General features: G+C 44.3%; 1 protein-coding gene across 1 annotated transcript in view; it reads left to right on the forward strand.

Moving 5' to 3' along the window:
• Window positions 1-733: 733 nt before the first annotated feature.
• The window catches only part of FREM2 (FRAS1 related extracellular matrix 2), a 125,881-nt gene continuing 110,841 nt past the window's right edge, over window positions 734-15,773 (forward strand). The window contains exons 1-2 of the mRNA XM_071738160.1: window positions 734-6,097; window positions 11,578-11,667. Coding sequence (XP_071594261.1) covers window positions 946-6,097; window positions 11,578-11,667 — 5,242 coding nt within the window. The 5' untranslated portion in view covers window positions 734-945. The remainder of the gene's footprint in view (window positions 6,098-11,577; window positions 11,668-15,773) is intronic.

The following is a 15,773-nucleotide window of genomic DNA, read 5'->3' on the forward strand; positions in this document are numbered from 1 at the left end:
CCGCAAGCTCAGGATTTTACGAATATGCTTTCAACTGCAGACACAAGATGGCAGAAATACTGCGAGGCTTTTCTTCACCCACTGCTGTGACTAGTCACCTCCAAGGAATGAAAACTGGGTATTAATTGAAGTGTTTTGCCCCGGAGATATTTATCCCTCCCCTCCTCTTTCTGGCGCGAAGCGAGGAGGTGCGGGCAGGCAGGTCCCCACACCTCCGCCCCGCCGGCGGACTCGGGGCGCTTCCCCTCCCTTGCCCGTCCCTCCCAACCGAAGTTTCCCCTCCCCAGGCCACCTTCTCTCCTCCCGTCCCCATTAACCCGGGTCGGCTCTCGGGTAGCCCGCTCCCGCTGCCCCAGTACCCTGCGGGGAATGGAAACCCCGAGCCCGAGCCCCCGCCCCCGACAGCCCCGCTCCAGCTCTGCCTCGAGGAGCCAGGTTTAAGGAGAGAGGGGTGGGGCAAGCAGCACCGCCCTCCTCCCGTCAAGGGGGATCCGAGAGGCCCGGGCGACTTTCCCAATCCACACCGGCAGTGTGATCCGAGCCCCCCGCCTCCCCCGCACGGCCAGGGCTCGGTCCGCCGCGTCCTCGGCGCCTCCTCAGCAACCTGTTGAGGGGCCGGGGAGAGGGAGGTGGGGAGGGACGGGGAGGAGGCTGCCCCGTTCCCGTACCTTGCAAGATTGACAGCCCGCTCTGTCCAATCGCGTCGCGTAGCCTCGCCCCCTGCGGGCGTCTATTGGTGGCTGGCAGGCGGTGGGCGGGGCTCCGCGGCTGGCGGGGCTCCCCTCCGAAGCGGGGCGCGCTCCCCTCAGAGCGCAGCCTGTGCCGTGGGGCGTGCGGGTCCACACGGGCCGCGCCGGCGGCAGGAGCGGGGCCGCAACTCAGCCCCTGCGGAGCGCAGACGCCATTGCCGGGAGCTCCCGGCCCTTCGTTCCTCCGGCAAGGACGATGCAGGTTCTCCCCGCCGCGCCGCGGCGGCTGCTGGCCAGTTTGCTGCTGCTGACCGGCTGCGTTCGGGTGGGCTCGCCGGAGCCGCCGCCAGGCAGCGCCGCGGTCTCCTCGCCGTGGGAGCCGGAGGCGGCCCCCGTCGTGGTGGCCAACCGCGGGCTGCAGGTGCCTCTGGGCCGCTCCGCCTGGCTGGACCCCGTGCGGGACCTGGTGCTGCAGGTGCAGCCGGGAGACCGGTGCCACCTCACCGTGCTGGACGAGGACCCGCTGTGGCAGCGTCCGGGCCGCCTGAGCCCCCGGCGCTTCCCTTGCGACTTCGGGGCCGGCGAGGTGCAGTACACCCACCTGGGCGGCCGCAGCCCCGCGCGGGACCGCGTCCGCCTGCAGCTGCGCTACGACTCCCCGAGCCGCTCCCTGGTGCTGCCCCTGGTGCTGGAGGTGGAGGTGCTCTTCACCCAGCTGGAGATCGTCACCCGCAACCTGCCCCTCACCGTCGAGCGCCTGCGGGGAACCAGTAACGTGCTGGATTCCCGCAGCCTGGAGTTCTCCTTCGAGCCGGGCCGGCAGCGCTGCAGGGTGGGCCTGCTGCCGCCGCTGGCCGGGCTGCCTCGGTACGGGGAGATCCTCAACTACCCCCCGGCGGCGGCGGCGCTGGTGGCGGCGGCTGGGGAGGTGGCGGGGGGCGGCCCGATGCCCGCCTCGATGTGGGACTGCGAGGAGTTCCTGCGCCTGGGGCTGCGCTACCGGCACACGGCAGCCGGCGGATCCCCCAACCGCGACCTAGTGCCGCTGGTGGCAGAGCTGCGGGAGGCGAAGAGCGGTGGGGCACTTCTGAAGCGTGAGTACTTCCAGGTGCTGGTGCGGATCCGGGCTGGGACTGAGAATGTGGCCCCCAAACCCAGCTTCTTGGCCATGCTGATGATGGAGGTGGACCAGTTTGTCCTCACAGCCCTCACACCTGATATGCTTTCGGCTGAGGATGCCGAGTCACCACCAGACCTGCTGGTCTTCAACATCACCTCACCTTTCGGCCCAGGCCAGGGGCACATGGTCAGCACAGATGATCGGAGCTTGCCCGTCTCCTCCTTCAGCCAGCGGGACGTGAGGGAGCTGCGCATCGCCTACCAGCCACCTACAGAGGACTCGGATCGGGAGCGGCTCTTTGAACTCGAGCTGGAAGTGTTGGATCCTGAAGGTGCTGCCTCAGAGCCCTTTGCCTTTGTGATTGTGGTGAAGCCCATGAACACCTTGGCCCCTGTGGTGACCCGCAACACCGGCCTCGTGCTCTATGAGGGGCAGTCACGGCCTCTCTCAGCCCCTGGTCCCAGCCCCAACCTGGTGATCAGTGATGAGGATGATCTTGAGCAGGTGCGTGTGAGTGTGGTGGCAGGGCTGAGGCATGGCCACCTTACATTGCTGGAGGACGCCCCAGCACCTCCTGCCCCTCGTAAACACTTCACAGTGGCTGAGCTGGCAGCGGGCCGGGTCGTTTACCAACATGATGGCAGTGACTCCCCACTCAGTGACAACCTGGTACTGCGGCTGGAAGATGGTGGCTCCCGCCACCGCGTTGAGTTCCTTTTCCCCATTACCCTGGTGCCCACTGATGACCAACCACCCCTACTCAATGCTAACACAGGGCTGGCCATGGCTGAGGGTGAAACAGTGCCCATCACCACCCGTGCTCTTAGCGCCACTGACATTGACTCGCAGGATGCTATTTTGCTTTTCACAGTGGAGTCCGGCCCCACTGCTGGGCAGCTTCTCCTCCGTCAAGCACAGCCACCTCCTGGGTGGGAGGAGGAGGAAGAAGATGAGGGCTTTTCTTGGAGGAAGGTGCCGGGTTTAGCTGGGAGCTCTCTAATCTATGAAAAGCCAGTGAGAGAGTGGCTGCAGCAGGACATTGTGGAAGGGCGTCTCTATTACCACCACTTTGGGCCTCACAGCCCTGGCCCTGGGGTTGTGCTGGACCAGTTTGTCTTTAGAGTTCAGGATGACAATGACCCACCCAACCGCTCCGGACCACAGACTTTTGTGATCCGCATACATCCTGTAGACAGATTAGCCCCAGAGCTGCATAGTAGCAGCAGCCTGCACTTAATCGTGTCAGAGCAGCAGGTGACCCCACTGCGGAGGAAGCATTTATGTTACACAGACCAGGATTCGGGGGACCGTGAACTCCGTTACACGGTAACTCAGCCCCCCACTGACACTGACCCTAACCACCCTCCTGAGGTCTATGGAGCCCGCCTTGGGTCCCTTGTCCTGACTGAAGATCACTCTGTGGAAGTCACCCACTTCACTCAAGCCCAAATCAATCATCACAAGATATCCTACCGTCCCCCACAGAATGAACTGGGTGTGGCTCCTCATTTGATTCAATTTCAGTATCAAGTACGAGATGCAGCGGGCAATGTAGCTGATGGGACTTTCACTATCTACCTACAGCCTGTAGATAACCAGCCTCCTGAAATCACTAATACTGGTTTCACTTTGCCTGAGGGAGGCAGCCATGTTCTTAGTTCAGCTGAGCTGGATGCCAGTGACACCGACACCGAGCTTTCCCGTCTCAGATTTATCCTGACCCAGGCTCCTCGGTATGGGCAGTTGCAACTTTCTGGGTACAGTTTGATTCCAGGAGGTGTCTTTGGCCTGGAGGATATCAGACAAGGGAGGGTGGTATATGTGCACAGTGGAGCTGAGACTAACAGTGATACCTGCAGGCTTGATGTGAGTGATGGAGTTCATTTTGTGCCCATCACACTGAAAATCAATGTGCACCCAGTTGATGATGAGGTTCCTATGCTACGGTTACCCCCAGGTACTCTTGGTTCCTACCTGGATGTGCTGGAGAATGGTGCTGCTGAAATCACAGCTAATGTCATTCAGGGCACAGATGAGGATACAGATGACTTAATGTTGACCTTCATTGTAGAGGATCCTCCTCAACATGGGAACATCCTGGTCCATGGGGTACCTGCAGAGAGATTTTCCCAGAGAGATCTGCTGGATGGTGCTGTGGTATATGCTCACACTAGTGGTGAAATAGGCCTTCTGCCTAAAGAAGATACTTTCAACCTTACCTTGTCTGATCTGTCTGAGAAATGGAGTGTCAGGGGCAATGTTGTACAAGGACTTTCAGTCCTGGTGACCATTCTTCCAGTTGACAGCCAAGCACCAGAGATTTTTGTTGGGGAGCAGTTCATGGTAACAGAAGGTGACAAGCAGGTCATTACTCCTGCTCACCTCAGGGCCGAAGATGTGGATACTCCTAATGATGATATACTCTGCACCATTGTTGCTCAGCCCACATCTGGGTATGTAGAGAACATCTCTCCAGCTCCAGGATCTGAAAAATCCAGAGCAGGTGTAGCCGTAAGTGCTTTCACTTTGAAAGATGTCCGTCAAGGGCATATTTTTTATGTCCAAAGTATACATAAGGGTGTAGAGCCTGTTGAAGACAGATTTGCTTTCCGCTGTTCTGATGGGATTAACTTTTCCCCCAGGCAGTTTTTCCCCATTGTCATTAGGCCGATCAATGACGAAGAGCCTGAAATCTTCACGCGGGAGTTCGTTGTGATGGAAGGCATGAGCCTTGTTATTGATACCCCTATCCTCAATGCAGCTGATGCTGATGTCCCTGCTGATGAGTTAATGTTCACAATCACCAGGCTTCCCAGGCATGGCCACGTTGTGAACCAGCTGGCCAATGGAACTGCCCTAGTGGAGAGCTTCACTTTGGATCAGATAACGGAGAGCTCCAACATACTCTATGAACACGATGACTCTGAAACAAAGGAGGACAGTTTTGAGGTGAAACTCACAGATGGTAAACATACTGTTAGAAAAACTGTATCCATCATGGTTATTCCTGTAGATGATGAGACACCCAGAATGGCCATCAATGATGGTTTGGAGATTGAAATAGGGGAAACGAGAACTATTCATAACAGAATATTGAAGGCTACAGATCTAGATTCTGAAGACAAAACCTTGACATACATTGTAAGGTATGGGCCAGGACAAGGCCTCTTGCAGAGGGGAAAGCCTTCAGGTGGAGTTGAGAATATTACCCTGGGGATGAACTTCACCCAAGATGAAGTGGATAGGAACTTAATTCAATATATGCATCTCGGCCGAGGAGGAGTTCGTGATCTTATCAAGTTTGATGTGACAGATGGGATAAACCCTCTCATTGACCGCTACTTCTATGTAACCATAGGTAGCACTGATATTGTCTTCCCAGATGTAATCAGCAAAGGAGTTTCTTTGAAGGAAGGAGGGAAGGTAACGCTTACCACTGATTTGCTTAGCACTAGTGACCTGAACAGCCCAGATGAAAAGTTAGTTTTCACTATTACAAGACCACCTGTTCGTGGTCATCTTGAATGCACAGATCAGCCTGGGGTACCCATCTCCACTTTTACTCAACTCCTCTTGGCAGGCAATAAAGTCTATTATATTCATACTTCAGAAGATGAGGTGAAAATGGACAGTTTTGAGTTTGAGGTGACTGATGGCTATAACCCCGTATTTCGTACTTTCAGAATTTCAATCAGTGATGTGGACAATAAGAAACCTGTTGTCACAATCCATAACCTGGTGGTGAGTGAAAATGAATACAAACTGATAACCCCATTTGAACTGACTGCAGAAGACAGAGATACACCTGACACACTGCTAAAATTTGTCCTCACTCAAATGCCAGTTCATGGACAGATCCTGTTCAATAACTCCAAACCAGTCACCACCTTCACTAAACAAGATCTAAATGAAAATCTAATCAGCTACAAACATGATGGCACAGAATCAGTTGAGGATAGCTTCTCTTTCACTGTTACAGATGGCACTCATACTGATTTCTATGTCTTCCCTAACACTGTGTTTGAAACAAGGAAACCTCAGATGATGAAGATTCGGATAATGGCTGTGGACAACAGTGTACCTCAGATGGTAATAAATAAGGGTGCTCAGACTCTCCGTATTCTGGCCACAGGTCACATTGGGTTTCTCTTCACCAACAAGGTGCTCAAAGTGGAAGACAGGGACAGTTTACATGTAACTCTCAAGATCAGAATCACAGAGGGTCCACGCCATGGCTTCCTGATGCACCTGGGGAAAGGCAACCATAGCATCAGCCAGTTCACCCAAGGTATTATTCTACTCTGTGCTTTCTTTAGATCACTGCAAATGTTCTTGTATTTGCTAAAATCTGTGATAATTGATGGGAGAAGTCTTCCATCATCAAGTTTATTTATAATGGCTTTATGAATTTTTATTTCTGTTTATTATTTATGACATCTGTGACAGCTTTAAACATGAAAGAGGGTCTAATGGATAAAAACTGAATGATGAGCATCTTTTCTCTGGAGAGCTTACAGTCCAAATAACTATGATTTGTACTTCCTATCAGTGATAGAAGTTTGGATAACAGAAATGGGCTGCCCGTGGTTCCAGGTCTTTAGGGATTGTGTGCCTTCTTTGAACAGTTTTATTTAGAAAATGCTATGGGAGTGGCCAACCTATTATTAACTAATGGTCATACCATGGTAAGGGTATCAGTTGCTATACAGTCTGAGCACACTTAACTCTAGAGGCAAAATCATTTTCCCAAACATGGGGAAATAATATTTTATGAGTGCATTTGTGTAACCTAATTGCACAAATCTTAACCACATAGTGTTTGTGGTAAATTAAAAGGCAATGTAAATGTTTTAAAATTATGTCAGTGGTACTTTCTTTGTGCTAAGGTACTTTACTAAAATACTAGATGGTCTAAATAGGATGCAAACCACATGTGTCATGTGTTCTGAAATACAGCCTCAACACAAGTCTATGAAGTCATTTCAATTGAAGGGGGAGCATTAGCCACTCTCCAGAGAATTTTCCATGTATGTTTTCCCTGAGTTAATAGCTGGTTAATTAAAAATGAAATAAGATTTCTTGGAGCCTCCTGCAGGGGTGGAGCAAACAGACAGCCCAATTTCATGGAGACACAAAATTAAAGCAGTTCAGACAAGCTGGGCTGTGTAGGTGGTAAAGCTAGAGATGAACACTTGTGGTTACCTGTATTTTATTTCACAAAGCCTGTACTGGCATGTATCCCATGTTACACTCTTGGTTTTAGTGGTGTGCTTGTCAGATGTACCAAATCCTGTAGACAGGCCTGATGAACTTTTGAGTGGCTGGGGTCCACTTTTGCTGATGCAAAAAAGGAGAATGAGGAGGGGTGAAGCCACATCTAAGCTTTGGGAGACATTCCATCTCATTAGACTTCAGTAATGAACTGCAAGTAGCACTGGGTATTTTTGTCTATTTAAGTGAGAAACAGAAGAGAATGAGAGAGAGCAAATAAGCAGATTATTCCTTTTTCTTTTTTTTTTTTTTTTTTTTTGTGGGTTTTCTCTTATACTGGATAATGTAGAATTACTAAGTGGGTATTCCCTAAAAGCAGATTACTACACAGCACATTGGTACCCCTTTTTTTCCAGAAGGGTGACAGAATAGTTACATTCTTCCTTCTCTTTCATTCCATGTGTTCAGGTACATTTGTTAGATGACCAAAATGCAGTTGCTCTCTGGCTTTCAATTAGCAGTCTGACCACATGGTATGCTCACTGGTTTTCACACAGGCTTTCTTTTTCCTGGGGTTGCCTGAGTTGGGTGAGAAGCATGCAAGCCCTAGGAAAAATTGGTTTTAAGGCTAGCAAGGGTCCCCAGCCAATGATGTAAGTTCACAGCTTTCCTGACAGTACTCTACAGGCACAAGCACTCTAATTTCTTGTAAGTTGAACAGGCTTTTTTAAGAAACATTTCTTCAAGAATTTTCTTATTTGGTCTCCTAAGCGTGTTATGAATGTTTCTTCTCATCTTCCTAAATGCTGTTTATAATGTTTATAATTATAAAATATAAATATTTTATGAAGCAGACACATAAAAATGTATCACAAATGCAGGGCTAAGCACCTGAGGTAGGTGTCTAGAAATACTGCCTGAAAAGCAGAAAGCATTAAGCTCACACGGGAGTAATAAATCAGCTGAGGACAGGGAAAAAGAACTCTCTGGAAGTCACAAAATTATGTAGGAGTTAGTGTCATGGATGAAAGGGCATTGCCTTTTCTTTTTCCTCAAATGCCATCTTGTCTGCAGCTGCTTTGGGTGTGTGAGAGGCTGAGTGGCAGGGAGACAAAAATTGTTGGCTGAACCTAGAAGGCTTCAGTTTTTTGGAAGTAATGCAAGATGCTGAGGTCTTGTGTGAACCTCATACATACACCTTGTGTAGATGAACACTCAAAACTCTGTGTGTAGTTCACTGTTGTCCCTCACTTTGTGGCCCACTGTCATTATTATGCAAAACCACTGTCAAATCCAGAGTAGTGAATTGATGTATCTTAAATCCTTTACACTTCTCTCCAATACTTAGATAAATAATTATCTAGTATTCAGTGCAGGAGTAAACAAGACCCTATTTTGTCATGTTCCTAATGTAAGTGCAGATTTTACACTGGGATGCTCGTGTATTGACTGTTGGATGTGCTGTTAAAGACTTTCTTTTTATATTTTGATCTACCCCCTTTTTAGAGGTCCTAACGTGCCACGTGGGGCAACCTCTTACAAAATGCTGAATAGTTCCAGTTTCATTGACATGTGTGGGTCCTGGTGGGGCTTATAAAACATCATTAGAGTCTTCCAATTTATGTTGGAAGGGACCTCTGGAGGTCATTTGATCCAACCCCTACTCAAAATTGGGCCAACTTTGAAGTCAGATGAGGCTGTTCAGGGTCACATGCAGATGAGTTTTGAAAGCTGCTCAATAGTTTGTGAAGTCCATCCTAATAGTCTGTCACCTCACACTCACATTCCTGACTGCTTTGAGTGAGGTAACGTTGATGAAATGAGATTCACTGTGTGCAAGCAGCTGGAGCAGTCCTGTTTTTCAGATTTCCTGTAATTGAAAGAGAGGGCACAGCAGCTGTTTAGCCAATCTTTCTTTCTGCCTTAGTCTTGAGATTGCTTTTCAATATCTGCCCACAGATAAGTGGAAGAAAGGAAATTAGCTTCGTTTGCAAGCTGAGTTAAAAGCCTTCAGTCAAAATGTGGATGTGGAGAATATAGTATGTCCAAAAGATTTGTTGTGTATTGTGTTCAGGAGCAATCAGTTGTGGGGCTTTCTAATTAGTATACATCAAATTCTTCTGCCACTAGTAGGTAAGCTTTTGCTCGTGAGGCAATTGTGATTGCTCAAAGGGGTTATTACAGTGTGAAAGAATTAACTTCTTGATAAAAGGCCTCTAAATTCTGCAAATATTTGGTGCTTTTTATTCTTTTCTATCTGATTGTTGAAATTATCTGAATGTGTGAGAGAGATGTGGGCAAGTTACAGTAACAAAAGAAAATATTCTTAAAATACATTAAGCAGTTGCTGAGTTAATTCAAGTACTCCTCTGTGTGTTATGACTGAAAGCAGCCCTTCTAATTCATTAATATTTCTTTGTGCTTGGTATTTACAATTCAGTGATTGTAAAAGAACAGAAATCTTAAAGAAAGAACACTTCCCACATGGTAATTTCCAGTCTAGGGTGAAAATACATCCAAAAATATTGTGTATGTACAATTGTACCACCTTCCTCTCTGCAAGGCAGAGGATTTTGCTAATAGCAGGTACTCATTATGATTAGATAATTGGTTCAAAAGTAAAAAAAATCTAACAAGGAACTGCCATTTCTTGCAGGTACAAAGGAATTTAGTGGTATATAACAAGTAGGCAGCTGATGTTTGGATAGTGCTGTGAATGTAGAAAGTGTGATGGACTGTGGGGTGCTATTTTGGGAGCCTCCAGTCTCTCAAGGGCAAGTTTGTTAGCAAAGGCCAGATCACATCCCAGAGTTCTCTAGGTGTGGTGTGGAGGCAGGAAGAAAGGGAAGGAAGAGTGGAAATAAAGGATCTACCTCAGCAATAATATAGTTTGGTTGGTATCTCAGCACTCCATCTAGCCTCCAGAGGCCAAAGGTGTCTCATAGCTACTGCAGCCAAATATGCAGCACTTTGCAAGCAATTATTTTATTCAGCATTCACCCTGATAATGTTTTTTGTCTTCTTTTTCGGGCAAAAATTTTCAAAGAGACAAGTGAATTGTGCTATAAAGAATTGTGTTATATATGTTAGTATATGTTCTGTTTCTTACAAAATACACATTGATAGCTGTTACCTTTAATAACCACATCAGTTTTGCAATTCTTGTACAATTCTTTTAACAAAATTTAGATGTCTGGATGACAAGTGGCTTTTTTTTTATGAGGTTGTCCTGGTCCTGCCAATGCTGGCTCAAGTGCTTATCTTTGTACAGGTTGGAACCATGGATTTTGATAAGGCTACCCACAGGGGCAGAGCTGAGTACTTGTGTAAGTGTTTGCAGGATGAAAGATTTATTTGCTCCACTGGCAGGAAGAAGTATTTGTTTGCATCCTCTTTACAACCCCATGAGTTTTTGATCTTTAGCTTTCAAATGTTTATGAAAGAGATTTTTCAGTGACTTATATTTTCTTAACTTGTTTGCCCTGGAATATGCAACTGAGGATTTTGAGGAGCTCTAACAAAAGTGGTTTTGACTTTTTTTCAGTAATGCCTATGTACTAATATGGGAGAAGAACTTGGGTGGTACTTGAACTCCACTTTAATGCTATTAATTTCTAACATTTTTTTTTTTCCTCAAAAAGTATCAGATACGGATTTTTACAAACAGCAGTCTTTCAAAGAAAGTCACAAAAATCAGTTTCTATGTATTATATGTTTCTCATCTCTGCTCTAGGAAACCAGAAAATACAATATTAAAAAACATTTGTTTACCTGTTGCATACTTTATTTATTGTAATTGATAATTCAAAATTGTGCATAATTTTTTTTGCTTGCTGAAGTCTGTCTACTTTAATTGCATCTGTTCGGCTTCTTAAAACTCTGTAAGTGTTTGAGCACTATTTATGACAGTTCATATAGATTATATGCCATAACCTTTGAAAATAAGCTGATACAAAGGTCTGAGAGGGCATTTTTGCCAGGCACCAAAGAGACTGAGATCTCTCTATTGCAGGCTGTGTAGAGATATCCTACACTAGAAGCAGATGAAAAGCCAGAAGTAATCTGTTCTAGAGGTGGAGAGGATGGATCATATGGACAAATTTGCCTTGCCTCTGGAACGGAGGGTAGAACTTATGATAGAAAATACCCTCTGTATTGCTTCTGTTTTATCCCCAGGTTTACTGTGACCTCCACAATACTTCTCAGGATGAAGAATGACAGAAGCAGTATAGTGGTAGAGGTGCACCTCAGTTTAAGATAATGCACCACTAAAAATATGAAATAGTTCTGACTGTTGAGACCATGTTTTTGCATTTTTCCCAGTTCTTTTTGCAAGTACATTTTAAAACAAAAAGGCCAGGGGGAAGGAAGAAGTAAAGGGAGGCAAAATGAACAGTATCTGTAAAACTTCAGTGCTCTTAATACTGAAATTCCTGACCTTCACTGGAGAACCTTGACCTCTCCCTCTGTTGAAGCTAAACTAAGTCAAGTTTTTATAGAAAAAGTTTCTTACCTTCAGCATTTATAATAAAATCTTTTTTTCATCCCTCTTTCCAGCTGATATTGATGATATGAAGATATGCTATGTTTTACGAGGGGGTGACAATGCCACCAGTGACATTTTTCGTTTCATGGTTGAAGATGGTGGTGAGTACTCCTAAGATCTGTGCTTTTGTTGTTCATGAAAGAGTTTAATTATATTTTGGCAGTTTAAGGATACTGGATTTAATTGAGGGAAGTCCATGTTATGTCCTGTTATATGGTTTTTGTTATGATTTTTGTAGAGTGGGGACTATTTCTGGTGATTATAAAGAGGAGTATGGATAAAATTGCATCTAATGAAAAAAAAGTTCAACCTACTTTAGCAACAATGTGAAATTCTTTAAGCTAACTCACATACTGAGGCTTTCTGTAGTTTTGAATTCCATGTCTAGGCTCTTTACATATAAACCTTTTTTCTTGAGAAACTGCCAAAGTTTGATTTACTCATGTGGTTGCCTACCTCTTTAAAGGTTCCAGCTGTAAGACTATTAATATAGATGCATTGTCTCTGATGAACATGATGTGTTCAAGTACTGATTCTACCTGCTTAATATAACAGAATACTCAAATGGTTTGTCAAAGATTTTTGTTAGTTTACTGATAAGAATTCTCCTGACTAATAATATTTTGTAAGATTGTGGATGATGCAAAATGAGAGAATAAAAACAAATTGAAAACACTGGCATATAATCACTAAGGAAAAAAAGGGGATTTTTTTGGTTTTAAAGGACAAGACAAGAACAATTTATAGGGTTATCAAAACACATTAACAGGTCTTTTTTATTCATCCAAACTCTGCACTTATTGTGAATATTACTAAATGTAGATATTCCTCTGTGTGGTAACAGGTGGCTAGATTATGTTATTTAAAAATCTTTTTAAATATGTGATATATAGCTGTATGAGTAATTGGCAACAAATTTTATTAGTTGATTTAATAATATACTGCTTTGAAAAATATGGTTCAAGTTAGCTCATTTTCAGCTCGTGTACTCAGCTTGTGTCACTTTTTCACAAGACTTCTTAGTAGTATTAAAGACGGTGAACAGGGATTCATCCTTTCTGGTAAAGATTGTACAGTTTTGTCACCATCTGTCATTTATGGGAATGGGATAATAGAGCCTATTCTTCTCTTCATTGTGCTAGGCAAACTCAGAAGAGACAATACCTTTAGAGACTGTTGAAAATGTTTTGCAAATCTTTGCTACAACAGAGAAAAGCAGTGACAAAGTAGTCCTTGAATGTTTAGAAGAAGTAGTCCTTGGATGTTTTCTTTTAACTGAGATACAGGTTAGATAAATTTAAGGCTAAGTAAATGTAATGGAGCACAGAGTGTCATATTTCACAGTAATACCACCGTTTTCTCATGACAGGAGTCATCACATGGTGACATTGTTCATGATTTTCAAATTGTTCTTCTAGTAGTGAATAAATACTCAGTCTTGGGATGTGTCAAGATTTCATGTGATTGGAGTAAGTAAAACTGAAAAAAATTTCTCTTAGCAAACTGATTAATATCAGTTCTTAAAACTTGAGTTGCTCTTTGAGAACTCAACATTTTTGAGACTTCTTTCCATGGTCTTTGAACCACTTTCTAATGGTAGATGTGTAGTCACAGCAAATTACATTTAATATATTCTGACTCTATACCAAGAATTTTTCTTTCATTGGAAAGCTTACCTGCCACATCTGCTTCTACTTGGCAGAGCTGTAACAGTCTGTCAATTGTAACAGCATGCTATTTGTCATAATGCAAAGAATCATTAGGATAACAAGGTAGTTGCTGGGTTTTTTAGAGCCTTTGGAAATGTGACAACGTTATCATCTTGCAGACTACTTAGCTAGATTCTAGGATTGTCTTTGCTTTCTTGAGGCTCTTTGTTGACACAGTGAAAAATGATCTGTGATGCATTTCTGATTTTCTGCTTGACTGAAGATGGCAAAACTGCATTTAAAAGAAGTGAAGTTGTGATCACACCAGCAATGTTGATCTGTCTGAAATAACTCGGATTTATTAGCAGCGTAGAATTTGTAATGGGAGAAAAATCCAGCAATTTAATCTAGCTCTATTTCTGCCCTCTTCAGAAAGGCATCAAAGCCAGAGCTTTGCAGCTCAGGTATATTTTGGCAGCATTTCAGTGGTACCAAGACTATTGTTTTAGTATTTTTTATTTTAAGCCAGATCATTCTAAGAGACTAAACACAAGATCTGCGTGGAAGATGCAGCACAGACTACCAGCATCCCCAGTAGAATGGCAAGATTCAGACTTCTGTCCCCTACAGCATGTGAGGAATTTTGCAGTAGTGACAAGTTGATGATGGCTACCACACAGTGCCTGATTCTATAAATGAAATAAGTAGGGCTTCACTTAAGCTGAATTGTGCCATTGTTTCAGTAATTAAGTATTTGTTCATATTCAGATAATGTTGTTTTTAATAAGTGAGAAAAAAAAAGAACACACTTGCAACCCAGGTATTTTCTATCTTCCAGTTCTCTCATACGTCAGTGAGGGGAACTTAAATCACCAATCCCCACTGTCTTCAAATAACATGAATTAGAAAGTTGATTTTGCTCCCTATGTCTACTTTTGCCTGTAAAATACCCTGCTATGTGTCTTGCTATATTTGCTCTTGGTCTATAAATTGGAAATAGGATCTGAAAATTGTGACTTTGTATGGCTTCATCTTTTGCTGGTTGATCAGTCCCACTCATTATAGCATGACTTATAGGAACAAATGCAGAAAATCACTTGCTGATCTCTTAAGTGAGAGTAGTCTGATTGGGACCCAAGTCTGTTATCTCAGGCAATTGCAAGGAAGCCAAGTACAAGGAGTGATCAAAGTGCTCTACTGTGAATTTTCTTGTGGGTCTGGAATTTAGTTTATCCTCTTACATGAGGCTAGCATTTGTGGTAGGCAAGTTAGGGCAACAGCAACCTAGGTGGGTAGGTGAAGGGAAAAGTACCAAGTCAGCACTCTGCCAGCTCTTGGACCCTTGCCTGCTCAGTTTCTCACAGCTGGAGTAAGGTGAGTGCCTTCTGTGTTCCAAATCATGAGCTAGGGGCTGCAAACATGAAATATGGTACTGGGACAAAGCTGTTTTCTTACTAGCCAAGGGAGAAACCTGCAGCTTAGACAAATGGAGAATTGGTCAGGAATTATGGCTGCCTCATGATAATTTTCTGCCTAGGGGCAAAAAAAAAAAAAAAGAGCTCAATAGGAAAAGAAAGGAAGGCCATTTAAAAATAAAAGGAAAGAAAGCCCTTAGGACTGTAATTTACAATCAAGAGCATAGGCCTGCTCTATTGAAATCCAAATTAGAGGTTTCACTAGAAAGAATTGTTTGTTTGAGTTTTTAAGCTCTGAAAGAGCCTTATTGTCAGCATCAATTACATGCATATATGTGGCTGCAGAGCTTTTCTGGCTTCAAACAGTGTTTTTCATAAGAATAATTTAGAAGTGAATAAAATTTAACCTGATTTGGCTGTTTATCAACACTAATATTTTTAAAGGTAGAAAAGGTTTTAATTCTATCTGCTTAGGGATTTAGCCTCAAGATGATCTGTTATAAAGTGGGTGAGACCTTGCGTTTCTGTCATACTGACACAAGAATACATTGTAGGAGATTGGATGCTGCTGAGTTAGCTCTGTGGTGTTTTGAAAGAAACCACCACAGTTCACATCAAAAATTTGCTTTCTGCTTTGTATTGAATATTGATCTTAACGTGATATGTGGAGACCTGTTGATACTGAAAGTGTTATGAGTCCACTTTAGCCAACCTTGAAGAAAGTATGAAATTTTGTATTTCACAAAAGTTGCAAAACAGTATCAGTTGAATTTCTTTCCTCAGAAGTGGCCCCCACATTTCATTAGCAAGGTGGAGAAAAAAGTCTTTGTGAGTGAAAGCATATGACAGTGGTGAATCCTAATGTTTATATTGTAGAATTCTTAATTCCATGATTAGTAAGCGCCAATACTACCAGAAGACAGGGAAAATGGGACTTTTTATCCTGCGGGGAGGTAAAAATAGTGGAAATCCAGACTGATAGTTGAACTCCTGGGCATACTTTTGGTTTGTAAACTTGCACACTGTTGGGAGACTCACTGGATTGAAGAAAATGATCCAGGTGAAAACATTCGAGCCTTTTAATTAGTGAAAAAACAGACTCACAGTAATTTAAATCTGATGGGCATAGTGAGAAAATACAGT

Source organism: Heliangelus exortis, chromosome 1 (genome assembly GCF_036169615.1).
Source record: "Heliangelus exortis chromosome 1, bHelExo1.hap1, whole genome shotgun sequence".
NCBI lineage: Eukaryota > Metazoa > Chordata > Aves > Apodiformes > Trochilidae > Heliangelus > Heliangelus exortis.